Source organism: Rhinoderma darwinii, chromosome 4, assembly GCF_050947455.1.
Source record: "Rhinoderma darwinii isolate aRhiDar2 chromosome 4, aRhiDar2.hap1, whole genome shotgun sequence".
Lineage (NCBI taxonomy): Eukaryota > Metazoa > Chordata > Amphibia > Anura > Rhinodermatidae > Rhinoderma > Rhinoderma darwinii.
The window spans coordinates 14,826,107-14,841,353 of NC_134690.1; the positions used below are offsets into that span (position 1 = coordinate 14,826,107).

Genomic DNA, 15,247 nt, shown 5'->3' on the forward strand with positions numbered 1-15,247 from the left:
TACGGCGCCGGATCGGTGCGGGGTCTGGGTGTCGGACACGTAGTAATTATATATTGATGACCTATCCAGTGGCTAGGTCATTGGTTTTCAAAAAAAGGAAAACCCCTTCGAGGGGCAGTTCACACGTTGCGTAAATACTGTGTTTTTTTCTGCAACTGAATTCGTTGGGGAAAATCCACAGCAGATACAGTGGCAGCAAAGTTAATAAGATAAAACAAATCTCATCCACACGCTGCGTAAATACTGAGTGGAAAAAACGCTCATAAATAGACCTGCGGTGCGGAATGTTTTTTTTTCCGCAGCTTGTCAATTGTATTTTGTTGCGGGTTTTCCCTATTGAATTCAGTGGGGAGATAAATCCTGCAACAAATAGCAGTTGTTGAGGTTTTTACGGTAGGGTCGTAGCCATTCCGCCGCAAAAACCGCAACTCCGGAAAACTAAAAAAAATCTTATACTTACTCAGGAGTCTGTATTCCTCCCTCCAGCGCGGCCTCCTGTGATCACCTTTCATCCCATGTGACTGCTGCAGCCAATCACAGGCTGTAGCGGTGGTCACATGGGATGAGACATCATCCCAGGAGGTCGGCCTGGATGACGTCAGAGGGCCGGCCTCCTGGGATGACTCTTCATCCCATGTGACCACCGCTACAGCCAATCACAGGCTGCAGTCGTCTCCTGGTATGAAGCGTCATCCCAGGAGGCCGGCTTGCTAGCAAGCCGGAAAGTGCTGCAGTTTTCTACAGTGGACATTCTGGGCGAAAAACTGCACCACAGCTGTCACATGGGATGAAACCTCAGCCCAGGGTTGCAGGAGGGTTGGAGGAGCGCGTCGCCATGGTGAGTATATCTATTTTATTTCTTCATTGAAGGATTTCCGCAGCAGAAATTCCGGGAGATAAATTGCACCACAATTTGGTGCCCTTTTTCGCCCGGAATTCCCTGCGGCCCACAGGGCATATATGCTGCATGTTTTACGCAGCGTATCCGCCCGTGTGAACTCAGCCGAAGTGTTATTATTGTCTGATCGTTCCTACTCTGTTACCTATAAGTGCTGTTATTGTAAAGTGGAAGCGTCTAGTCCATGTATTTCAGAGTAGGGCCACAGACTGCTGAAGGGCGTGGCGGGTAAAATAGTCTATCCTCTATTGTATCACTCAATACAAAGAACTACTCTGCTCCTGGAGTGACATCAGCACCAGAACTGTGTGGGAGGAGCTTCATGAAATTGGTTTCCATGGTCGCTGCATACAATGCTCAATGCCAAGTGGTAACTGGAGTGGTGTAAAGCACGGAGGAATCTCAGCTCACTATCTGGCAGTCTGATGGAGGAGTCTGGGAATCCTAATTTTTTATGATTTGGCCCCTTATTGGCAGTGACGGCTATAGTATACAAAGACACAACTGTAGCTCACAACTTTGTCGTAACCGTATTGGGTTTGGTCCTTTCCTGTTCTGGCATGATTGTGTACACCGCGAGATCCATAAAGGCATGGGGTAAGGTGTTTGGAGTGGAGGAACTCTAGTAACTGCACATAACCCTGAACTCAGTGCAGATTAGCTGAAAGACGTAAGGAGCAATTTTTCTAAAATATCTTTGGAGCTTTTGTGAATTTTATAGATTTCTACTCCAAAGATCCTTGTCGAAACAAGAACTTTACCTCAATGGGAGGCAGAGAAAGCGTATTTCGCTGCATTAAGCCCGCGGCGCTCAATGGCCGCGGGTGAAAAACACAGCGAAAATCTGCCTCAAAATTCCAAACGGAATATTGAGGCAGATTTTCCTCCTGAAAAAAAACTCTGTGTGAACCCGGCCTTATGGAGCTTGGGTTTATTGTACATGTTTGTTTTTAGCGTTTTTTTTTATGTTCTGTATTTAAACTCGTCTCTATTTAATATGTACAGTTCTCTGGAAAGTATTCGCGCTATAAATAAATAATACGAAGAAATACTTCAACGAGATGCAAGATAAAATCCACATTTGCCTCACTCGCATGTCTTTTGTCCTTTTAGAGATACAAGAGAGACACCAAATTGTGACTCCTGTGCAGAATTTTTAAACCAATGTTTTTCATCTAGTCCGGATCCGTCGGGAGGTTCCCATTTATTTTAAACTTTGTCAATTACACAAGCAAAATGTACATTGTGTACGATCTTATTTCTTTTAGATGGGGAAAAATCGAAAAGTGCAGTATCGACCTCTTCTAATGACAGAAAATGGGCTTCTTGTGTGGGAGTCTGAACAAAATCTAAGAACATTTCTCCTTATAATTAGTTTTATTAAGAGCAAGCAATTTGTCCAAGAGCTCAAGCTGCCGGACTAGTTATTGATGAAAATAAAATTTTACAATTGGACCCTGCTTGATAAACTTTAATTTGTCACACACGAGCGACCGTGGAGCCGAGCGTTCTGTCGTAACGGCGCTCGGAGATTTCGCAAGTCGTGCAGAAATGTTAGGACTATTTTATATGTCATTTACAGGTCGGCAGTTCTCCGGGGTAAATGTTTATAGTACAATCTACATATATTTTTTTGATCTTTCGATATAGAATACATTTTAAAGAAGAACTCCATTTTTATATTTTACTTGCTCCAAAAAAATTTGCTCAGCTTCAGAAAGTTAGAGACACGCAGCGCCATCGGAAGGATCACTCAAACAGCCCGATCCTGTACTGTGACAAGAAAAATGAAGTAAGGCTTCGTTCACATCTGCGTCGGGACTACGTTCATGGGTTACGTCTGAGCTTTCCATCAGGGGAACCTATGAACGGAATCCAAACTGAAACAAATGGAAACTATAGGTTTCTGTTTGCATCACCATTGATTTCAATGGTGACGGATCCGGTGAAAATGGTTGGACGGAATGAATAGCGCAGTCGGCTATGGTATTAATTTAGTCAAACCGACTGAACCCATACACAACGGTGACAAACGGAAACCATATTCACCGGATCTGTCACCATTAAAATCAATGGTGATGCAAACGGAAACCTATGGTTTCCATTTATTCCAGTTTGGATTCCGTTCATGGGTTCCCCTGACGGAAAGCGCCGACGCAGATGTGAACTAAGCCTAATCCGTTCGCTGTCACAAAAAAACTCCTGAACTTATCTCTCATGTTAAGCGCTGTGTTCCCTATTGCAAAACCAGTTGCCAGGGAACCCCATGATGTCATTAATGATGTCACAGGGACTCCCCGGTCCATAGAAGCGAATGGGTTTGTAATTGTAGACCGCAATTACAAATGCAATTACGGACAAATTCTACGGTCGTATGCATGGGGCCTGAGGCCCCATCACACGACCGTAAATACCATCTGTAGTTGTGGACTGTATTTACTGTCCTCAATTACGGACCCATTCTCTTCTATTAACCATGGACACCTTCCCGTATATTTGCGGGGAGTTGTCCGGGCCGTAGAAGCGTACTGCAAATTATGGAACATGTCCGTTCTTTTGCTTTTTACGGGCCGTGCTCGCATGCTTTGTATGGGAGCACGGGCCGAAAATGCGAGTGGCTGTCCGCGGCCAGCTGTGCCCATAATAACCGGCAGTAATTTACGGGCACGGCCGTGTGCATGGGCCTGAGACATCGTGCTGAGAGAGGGGGAGGGAGAGCTGTATTATTCATGGTGAGCTGGTCACATGACACTTATGAAAAAAGAAAAAAAACTATTTGGTATGGGACTGAAATCACTTCCTATACAAAGCAATGGCTGCATGGCATCCGTCACAGGTATACGTTAAATATATACGTCAGGAAGCTCCCGACATCACTGTCCATATTTGGACAGTGACGTCAGGGGCTTATCTAGGGGCGGAATCCCTGGCCAGACTATTGCCAACTTTCTGTCCGGGGATTCCAGCTACTAACGTCACTGTCCATATATGAACAGTGACGTCAGGGGGTTCTCTTGAGATTCACTGGCCAGGGACTCTGTCATTGGAGCGCCTGACATCACTGTCCATATATGGACGGTAAGGTCAGGAGCTTCCGCGGGAACAGTGCTTCAAGTATCCCACGGTATACATATATCGCCTATATAGTGGCATACGTTTTAGCCTTCCGTCGGCGGTATATGTCGAGAGTCCTCCCAAAGTATAACGAAAGTCTATACCGTGGTGTGAACAGGGCCTGACTCGGCTAAAGGAAATGTCTCCATTTTCATTTTAGTTTCATTAATTATACTACAGTTCATAGAAGAAAAATAATAAAAAATATCTTATTTAAAATATTTCCCTGTGTGCGGCCATATTGGAGGCATACACTTCCTTCCTCGATTCTTTGTATAGACCAGGGCTGCACAACCTTTTCTGGTCTGTGGGACACATTGTCAGACTGGCTCCAAAGGGCTCCATCTTGAACATTTATGGCATATCCATACTATCTATGCCATAAATGTCTGACAGGCGGGGATTCCACTTGTTTCGTTTTTTTTTTTTATTAGGGTGCATTCACCCAGTGCTGTTTTTCCACGATTTTAGTTAAAACTACAATGAAAGAGCCTGAACTAGGTGAAGCACCGTAACGTTTTTTGCCTTAAATGATCCCTTTAAGTTGCTTAAAAGAGAATGTATACAAGTCATGCTACACAGAACAGCATCGCGATTATACAGCAGTGTGGTTGCTTTATGGCAGCTGCAATGAATGGGATACCATGGACAGATATATCTAATAGATTACGGTCTCCAGGAAGTAATGGAATACAGCCCTCCACCAATGACCAGGGAGTGGCAGGAGAGCTGCATACAGAGCCTCATATGTGTAGTGTATAGGGTTACTATACTGCCTTATCTCGGCGTCTAGCAGCACAATAAAGATGTCATAAACTCACCCACCCTCTATGTCCGATATGGATGTTGTAGATGTTCAATGTTTTTAATTTGCTCAATATTTTTCATAAATGACTAAAGTAAAAAGAGGAGGAAAGTGAGATGAAGGGACACAGGGCACTGCTTTCTGACAACATGAAGGGAATAGCGGGGATTTTCATTACTGTCTTTTGTAAATGATCAAATGAAAATTTACACGATGTCTGTGATTACTGAAAGCAGCAAAGCTGAAAAGACAGAATATCAATACATGGTAACCACTGCAGGAAAGAAAAACTCTGCTGCAAAGGTATCTGACCAAGGAGGGTTTTTACTCAGTGATGTGTATCTTGTACATAGGGAGCAGTATTATAGTAGTTATATTCTTGTATATAGGGGCAGTATTATAGTAGTTATATTCTTGTATATAGGGCAGTATTATAGTAGTTATATTCTTGTATATAGGAAGCAGTATTATAGTAGTTATATTCTTGTATATAGGAGCAGTATTATAGTAGTTATATTCTTGTATATAGGGGCAGTATTATAGTAGTTATATTCTTGTATATAGGGGGCAGTATTATAGTAGTTATATTCTTGTATATAGGGCAGTATTATAGTAGTTATATTCTTGTATATAGGGGCAGTATTATAGTAGTTATATTCCTGTATATAGGGGCAGTATTATAGTAGTTATATTCCTGTATATAGGGGCAGTAGTATAGTAGTTATATTCTTGTATATAGGGAGCAGTATTATAGTAGTTATATTCTTGTGTATAGGGGGCAGTATTATAGTAGTTATATTCTTGTGTATAGGGGGCAGTATTATAGTAGTTATATTCTTGTATATAGGGGCAGTATTATAGTAGTTATATTCTTGTATATAGGTGCAGTATTATAGTAGTTATAGTCTTGTATATAGGGGCAGTATTATAGTAGTTATATTATTGTATATAGGGGCAGTATTATAGTAGTTATATTCTTGTATATAGCGGGCAATATTATAGTAGTTATATTCTTGTATATAGGGGCAGTATTATAGTAGTTATATTCTTGTATATAGGAGCAGTATTATAGTAGTTATATTCTTGTATATAGGTGCAGTATTATAGTAGTTATATTCTTGTATATAGGGGCAGTATTATAGTAGTTATATTCTTGTACATAGGGGGCAGTATTATAGTAGTTATATTCTTGTATATAGGGAGCAGTATTATAGTAGTTATATTCTTGTATATAGGGGCAGTATTATAGTAGTTATATTCTTGTATATGGAGGCAGTATTATAGTAACTATATTCTTGTATATAGGGGCAGTATTATAGTAGTTATATTCTTGTATATAGGGGAAATATTATAGTAGTTATATTCTTGTACATAGGGAGCAGTATTATAGTAGTTATATTCTTGTATATAGGGAGCAGTATTATAGTAGTTATATTCTTGTATATAGGGAGCAGTATTATAGTAGTTATATTCTTGTATATAGGGGATAGTATTATAGTAGTTATATTCTTGTACATAGGGAGCAGTATTATAGTAGTTATATTCTTGTATATAGAGAGCAGTATTATAGTAGTTATACTCTTGTATATAGGAGCAGTATTATAGTAGTTATATTCTTGTATATAGGGGATAGTATTATAGTAGTTATATTCTTGTACATAGGGAGCAGTATTATAGTAGTTATATTCTTGTATATAGGAGCCGTATTATAGTAGTTATATTCTTGTATATAGGAGCAGTATTATAGTAGTTATATTATTGTATATTATAGTAGTTATATTATTGTACATAGGGAGCAGTATTATAGTAGTTATATTGTATATAGGATGGCAGTATTATAGTAGTTATATTCTTGTATATAGGGGCAGTATTATAGTAGTTATAGTCTTGTATATAGGGGCAGTATCATAGTAGTTATATTCTTGTATATAGGGGCAGTATTATAGTAGTTATATTCTTGTATATAGAGGCAGTATAAGGATATGTTCACACTGAGTATTTTGCCGAGTTTTTTGACGCGGAAACCGCGTCGCAAAACTCGGCAAAAACGGCCCGAGAACGCCTCCCATTGATTTCAATGGGAGGCGTCGGCGTCTTTTTCCCGCGAGCAGTAAAACTGCCTTGCGGGAAAAAGAAGCGACATGCCCTATCTTCGGGCGCTTCCGCCTCTGATCTCCCATTGACTTCAATGGGAGGCAGAGAAAGCGTATTTCGCTCTGTTTTATGCCCGCGGCGCTCAATGGCCGCGGGTGAAAAACGGCGCGAAAATCGGCGTGCAGGGAGAGGAAAATCTGCCTCAAAGTTCCAAACGGAATTTTGAGGCAGATATTCCTCCCCCAAAATACTCTGTGTGAACATAGCCTTATAGTAGTTATATTCTTGTATATAGGGGGCAGTATTATACTAGATATATTCTTGTATATAGGAGGCAGTATTATAGTAGTTATATTCTTGTATACAGGGGCAGTATTACAGTAGTTATATTCTTGTATATAGGAGCAGTATTATAGTAGTTATATTCTTGTATATAGGGGCAGTATTATAGTATTTATATTCTTGTATATAGAGGGCAGTATTATAGTAGTTATATTCTTGTATATAGGGGCAGTATTATAGTAGTTATATTCTTGTATATAGAGGCAGTATTATAGTAGTTCCATTCTTGTACATAGGGAGCAGTATTATAGTAGTTATATTATTGTATATAGGGGGCAGTATTATAGTAGTTATATTATTGTACATAGGGGGCAGTATTATAGTAGTTATATTCTTGTATATAGGGGGCAGTATTATAGTAGTTATATTCTTGTATATAGGGGACAGTATTGTAGTAGTTACGTTCTTGTACATAGTGGGCAGTATTATAGTAGTTATGTTCTTGTACATAGTGGGCAGTATTATACTTATCCTTTAGAATCCCTATTGAATAATAATCTAATTATCTGGCTGCCAGGTTAAGGAAAAGGGGATAACAATGTTTTTTATTGGTGGTTGACATGGGGGTTAGTAGGGGGCTTTGAGTCTACCTGACAGGGTTTATCTTTACTGTATACTCGCCATTCATGTATTTCATTTTCTTGTGTCCTTTCTTTATTCCTCCTCAGATATTCTGAAAGAAGTAACACAAAATGTGTGGGGATTACCATTGAGACCAGGCCGGATTACTGCCTGAAGCGGCATCTGAGTGACATGTTGTCTTATGGCTGCACAAGGCTGGAGATTGGAGTGCAGAGTGTATTTGAGGATGTAGCCAGAGATACTAACCGGTAAGTCATGTGTCTAGGTGATCTGTAATGATCGGCCTATTTTAGTGAATTACATATATTGTCATTGTGTTTTCTGCTTTTAATTGTAATTATTTTTTTTTTTTTAAGTAAGACTGTACAATAAAAGTTGAGTAACTTAGTAAATATTTGTACTAATATTTAGTCACATACATTAGTGTAGAGATTGCGATAGCAGGGGGTGCCACAAGGAGATCCTGCAGAGGAAGGGGTCCCACCAGTGGTGTCGCTAGCACCTGGCCTCCAAGTGTAGGGAGCACAAAGGGGGCACTACTACTATTTGGAAGGGGTGCTATTGCTGTGTGTGGTACTAAAGAGGGTACTATTACTGTGTGGGGCACTAAGGGGACATTATTACCATCTGTGTGCAGCAAATTTGTGAATTACACCAGCCAGAGAAGATGTCACCTGTGAGTCACTGTATGTAACTGTACTGAAATCACTAATATGTCTTAGTATGGTGGTAATATTTGCATAGTGTGTTTTATGTAGTAACTGTGTGTTGGTATTATTCAGTCACTATGTGTTGGTAATATGAGATCATGGTGTGGCAGTATTATTCAGTATCGAGGTATTAAGTAGTTGTATGGGCGTATTGTTAAGTCACTATGTGGTTATGGTGTGGAGGTATTATTCAGTAACAGTATGGGGGTATTATTCAGTCACTATGTGGTTATGGTGTGGCGGTATTATTCAGTAACAGTATGGTGGTATTATTCAGTCACTGTGGTTATGGTTGGGTATTATTCAGTCACTATGTGGGTATGGTGTGGCAGTATTATTCAGTAACAGTATGGTGGTATTATTCAGTTACTATGTGGTTATGGTGTGGAGGTATTATTCAGTAGAATTATGGGGGTATTATTCAGTCACTATGTGGCTATGGTGTGGCGGTATTATTCAGTAACAGTATGGTGGTATTATTCAGTCACTATGTGGTTATGGTGTGGTGGTATTATTCAGTAGTAGTATGGGGGTATTATTCAGTAACAGTATGGGGGTATTAGTCAGTCACTATGTGGTTATGGTGTGGCAGTATTATTCAGTAACAGTATGGGGGTATTATTCAGTCACTATGTGGTTATGGTGTGGAGGTATTATTCAGTAACAGTATGGAGGTATTATTCAGTCACTATGTGGTTATGGTGTGGGGGTATTATTCAGTAACAGTATGGTGGTATTATTCAGTCACTATGTGGTTATGGTGTGGAGGTATTATTCAGTAACAGTATGGTGGTATTATTCAGTAGCAGTATGTGGGTATTATTCAGTCACTATGTGGTTATGGTGTGGCGGTATTATTCAGTAACAGTATGGTGGTATTATTCAGTCACTATGTGGTTATTGTGTGGATGTATTATTCAGTAACAGTATGGGGGTATTATTCAGTAACAGTATGGTGGTATTATTCAGTCACCATGTGGTTATGGTCTGGCGGTATTATTCAGTAACTGTATGAGGGTATTATTCAGTCACTGTGGTTATGGTGTGGTGGTATTATTCAGTCACAGTATGGGGGTCTTATTCAGTCACTATGTGGTTATGGTGTGGAGGTATTATTCAGTAACAGTATGGGGGTATTATTCAGTCACTATGTGGTTATGGTGTGGCAGTATTATTCAGTAACTGTATGGTGGTATTATTCAGTCACTATGTGGTTATGGTGTGGAGGTATTATTCAGTAACAGTATGGGGGTATTATTCAGTCACTATGTGGTTATGGTGTGGGGGTATTATTCAGTAACAGTATGGGGTATTAGTCACTATGTGGTTATGGTGTGGTGGTATTATTCAGTAACAGTATGGGGGTATTATTCAGTCACTGTGGTTATGGTGTGGTGGTATTATTCAGTAACAGTATGGGGGTATTATTCAGTCACTATGTGGTTATGGTGTGGCAGTATTATTCAGTAACGGTATGGTGGTATTATTCAGTCACTATGTGGTTATGGTGTGGGGGTATTATTCAGTAACAGTATGGGGGTATTATTCAGTCACTATGTGGTTATGGTGTGGAGGTATTATTCAGTAACAGTATGGGGGTATTATTCAGTCACTATGTGGTTATGGTGTGGCGGTATTATTCAGTAACAGTATGGTGGTATTATTCAGTCACTATGTGGTTATGGTGTGGCGGTATTATTCAGTAACTGTATGGAGGTATTATTCAGTCACTATGTGGTTATGGTGTGAGGGTATTATTCAGTAACAGTATGGTGGTATTATTCAGTCACTATGTGGTTATGGTGTGGAGGTATTATTCAGTAACAGTATGGGGGTATTATTCAGTCACTATGTGGTTATGGTGTGAGGGTATTATTCAGTAACAGTATGGTGGTATTATTCAGTCACTATGTGGTTATGGTGTGGCAGTATTATTCAGTAACAGTATGGTGGTATTATTCAGTCACTATGTGGTTATGGTATGGGGGTATTATTCAGTAACAGTATGGTGGTATTCAGTCACTATGTGGTTATGGTGTGGTGGTATTATTCAGTAACAGTATGGAGGTATTATTCAGTCACTATGTGGTCATGGTGTGGCGGTATTATTCTGTAACTGTATGGGGGTATTATTCAGTCACTATATGGTTATGGTGTGGCGGTATTATTCAGTAACTGTATGGGGGTATTATTCAGTCACTATATGGTTATGGTGTGGGGCTATTATTCAGTAACAGTATGGTGGTATTATTCAGTCACTATGTGGTTATGGTGTGGCAGTATTATTCAGTAACAGTATGGGGGTATTATTCAGTCACTATGTTGTTATGGTGTGGAGGTATTATTCAGTAACAGTATGGTGGTATTATTCAGTCACTATGTGGTTATGGTGTGGAGGTATTATTCAGTAACAGTATGGGGGTATTAGTCAGTCACTATGTGGTTATGGTGTGGAGGTATTATTAGTAACAGTATGGAGGTATTATTCAGTCACTATGTGGTTATGGTGTGGAGGTATTATTCAGTAACAGTAAGGGGGTATTATTCAGTCACTATGTGGTTATGGTGTGGCGGTATTATTCAGTAACAGTATGGTGGTATTATTCAGTCACTATGTGGTTATGGTGTGGTGGTATTATTCAGTAACAGTATGGTGGTATTATTCAGTCACTATGTGGTTATGGTGTGGCAGTATTATTCAGTAACAGTATGGGGGTATTATTCAGTCACTATGTGTTTATGGTGTGGCGGTATTATTCAGTAACTGTATGGGGGTATTATTCAGTCACTATGTGGTTATGGTGTGGGGCTATTATTCAGTAACAGTGTGGGGGTATTATTCAGTCACTATGTGGTTATGGTGTGGTGGTATTATTCAGTAACAGTATGGTGGTATTATTCAGTCACTATGTGGTTATGGTGTGGTGGTATTATTCAGTAACAGTATGGTGGTATTATTCAGTCACTATGTGGTTATGGTGTGGCAGTATTATTCAGTAACAGTATGGGGGTATTATTCAGTCACTATGTGGTTATGGTGTGGAGGTATTATTCAGTAACAGTATGGGGGTATTATTCAGTCACTATGTGTTTATGGTGTGGCGGTATTATTCAGTAACTGTATGGGGGTATTATTCAGTCACTATGTGGTTATGGTGTGGGGGTATTATTCAGTAACTGTATGGGTGTATTATTCAGTCACTATGTGGTTATGGTGTGGCGGTATTATTCAGTAACAGTATGGGGGTATTATTCAGTAACAGTATGGGGTATTATTCAGTCACTATGTGGTTATGATGTGGTGATATTATTCAGTAACAGTATGGGGGTATTATTCAGTCACTGTGGTTATGGTGTGGTAGTATTATTCAGTCACTATGTGGTTATGGTGTGGAGGTATTATTCAGTAACAGTATGGGGGTATTATTCAGTCACTATGTGGTTATGGTGTGGCGGTTTTATTCAGTAACAGTATGGGGGTATTATTCAGTCACTATGTGGTTATGGTGTGGTGGTATTATTCAGTAACAGTATGGGGGTATTATTCAGTCACTATGTGGTTATGGTGTGGTAGTATTATTCAGTAACAGTATGGGGGTATTATTCAGTCACTATGTGGTTATGGTGTGGAGGTATTATTCAGTAACAGTATGGTGGTATTATTCAGTCACTATGTGGTTATGTTGTGGAGGTATTATTCAGTAACAGTATGGGGGTATTATTCAGTCACTATGTGGTTATGGTGTGGAGGTATTATTCAGTAACAGTATGGGGGTATTATTCAGTCACTATGTGGTTATGGTGTGGCGGTATTATTCAGTCACTATGTGGTTATGGTGTGGTGGTATTATTCAGTCACTATGTGGTTATGGTGTGGTGGTATTATTCAGTCACTATGTGGTTATGGTGTGGTGGTATTATTCAGTAACAGTATGGGGGTATTATTCAGTCACTATGTGGTTATGGTGTGGTAGTATTATTCAGTAACAGTATGGGGGTATTATTCAGTCACTATGTGGTTATGGTGTGGCGGTAGTATTCAGTAACTGTATGGTGGTATTATTCAGTCACTATGTGGTTATGGTGTGGAGGTATTATTCAGTAACAGTATGGTGGTATTATTCAGTAGCAGTATGTGGGTATTATTCAGTCACTATGTGGTTATGGTGTGGCGGTATTATTCAGTAACAGTATGGTGGTATTATTCAGTCACTATGTGGTTATTGTGTGGATGTATTATTCAGTAACAGTATGGGGGTATTATTCAGTAACAGTATGGTGGTATTATTCAGTCACCATGTGGTTATGGTCTGGCGGTATTATTCAGTAACTGTATGAGGGTATTATTCAGTCACTGTGGTTATGGTGTGGTGGTATTATTCAGTCACAGTATGGGGGTCTTATTCAGTCACTATGTGGTTATGGTGTGGAGGTATTATTCAGTAACAGTATGGGGGTATTATTCAGTCACTATGTGGTTATGGTGTGGCAGTATTATTCAGTAACTGTATGGTGGTATTATTCAGTCACTATGTGGTTATGGTGTGGAGGTATTATTCAGTAACAGTATGGGGGTATTATTCAGTCACTATGTGGTTATGGTGTGGGGGTATTATTCAGTAACAGTATGGGGTATTAGTCACTATGTGGTTATGGTGTGGCGGTATTATTCAGTAACTGTATGAGGGTATTATTCAGTCACTGTGGTTATGGTGTGGTGGTATTATTCAGTAACAGTATGGGGGTATTATTCAGTCACTGTGGTTATGGTGTGGTGGTATTATTCAGTAACAGTATGGGGGTATTATTCAGTCACTATGTGGTTATGGTGTGGCAGTATTATTCAGTAACGGTATGGTGGTATTATTCAGTCACTATGTGGTTATGGTGTGGGGGTATTATTCAGTAACAGTATGGGGGTATTATTCAGTCACTATGTGGTTATGGTGTGGAGGTATTATTCAGTAACAGTATGGGGGTATTATTCAGTCACTATGTGGTTATGGTGTGGCGGTATTATTCAGTAACAGTATGGTGGTATTATTCAGTCACTATGTGGTTATGGTGTGGCGGTATTATTCAGTAACTGTATGGAGGTATTATTCAGTCACTATGTGGTTATGGTGTGAGGGTATTATTCAGTAACAGTATGGTGGTATTATTCAGTCACTATGTGGTTATGGTGTGGAGGTATTATTCAGTAACAGTATGGGGGTATTATTCAGTCACTATGTGGTTATGGTGTGAGGGTATTATTCAGTAACAGTATGGTGGTATTATTCAGTCACTATGTGGTTATGGTGTGGCAGTATTATTCAGTAACAGTATGGTGGTATTATTCAGTCACTATGTGGTTATGGTATGGGGGTATTATTCAGTAACAGTATGGTGGTATTCAGTCACTATGTGGTTATGGTGTGGTGGTATTATTCAGTAACAGTATGGAGGTATTATTCAGTCACTATGTGGTCATGTGTGGCGGTATTATTCTGTAACTGTATGGGGGTATTATTCAGTCACTATATGGTTATGGTGTGGCGGTATTATTCAGTAACTGTATGGGGGTATTATTCAGTCACTATATGGTTATGGTGTGGGGCTATTATTCAGTAACAGTATGGTGGTATTATTCAGTCACTATGTGGTTATGGTGTGGCAGTATTATTCAGTAACAGTATGGGGGTATTATTCAGTCACTATGTTGTTATGGTGTGGAGGTATTATTCAGTAACAGTATGGTGGTATTATTCAGTCACTATGTGGTTATGGTGTGGAGGTATTATTCAGTAACAGTATGGGGGTATTAGTCAGTCACTATGTGGTTATGGTGTGGAGGTATTATTAGTAACAGTATGGAGGTATTATTCAGTCACTATGTGGTTATGGTGTGGAGGTATTATTCAGTAACAGTAAGGGGGTATTATTCAGTCACTATGTGGTTATGGTGTGGCGGTATTATTCAGTAACAGTATGGTGGTATTATTCAGTCACTATGTGGTTATGGTGTGGTGGTATTATTCAGTAACAGTATGGTGGTATTATTCAGTCACTATGTGGTTATGGTGTGGCAGTATTATTCAGTAACAGTATGGGGGTATTATTCAGTCACTATGTGTTTATGGTGTGGCGGTATTATTCAGTAACTGTATGGGGGTATTATTCAGTCACTATGTGGTTATGGTGTGGGGCTATTATTCAGTAACAGTGTGGGGGTATTATTCAGTCACTATGTGGTTATGGTGTGGAGGTATTATTAGTAACAGTATGGAGGTATTATTCAGTCACTATGTGGTTATGGTGTGGAGGTATTATTCAGTAACAGTAAGGGGGTATTATTCAGTCACTATGTGGTTATGGTGTGGCGGTATTATTCAGTAACAGTATGGTGGTATTATTCAGTCACTATGTGGTTATGGTGTGGTGGTATTATTCAGTAACAGTATGGTGGTATTATTCAGTCACTATGTGGTTATGGTGTGGCAGTATTATTCAGTAACAGTATGGGGGTATTATTCAGTCACTATGTGTTTATGGTGTGGCGGTATTATTCAGTAACTGTATGGGGGTATTATTCAGTCACTATGTGGTTATGGTGTGGGGCTATTATTCAGTAACAGTGTGGGGGTATTATTCAGTCACTATGTGGTTATGGTGTGGTGGTATTATTCAGTAACAGTATGGTGGTATTATTCAGTCACTATG

The 15,247-nt window shown here is 39.5% G+C and overlaps 1 protein-coding gene across 1 annotated transcript in view; it reads left to right on the forward strand.

Moving 5' to 3' along the window:
- Positions 1-4,566: 4,566 nt before the first annotated feature.
- ELP3 (elongator acetyltransferase complex subunit 3) overlaps positions 4,567-15,247 on the forward strand; it is an 81,090-nt gene continuing 70,409 nt past the window's right edge. Inside the window, exons 1-2 of the mRNA XM_075863802.1 lie at positions 4,567-5,120; positions 7,922-8,083. Coding sequence (XP_075719917.1) covers positions 8,007-8,083 — 77 coding nt within the window. The 5' untranslated portion in view covers positions 4,567-5,120; positions 7,922-8,006. The remainder of the gene's footprint in view (positions 5,121-7,921; positions 8,084-15,247) is intronic.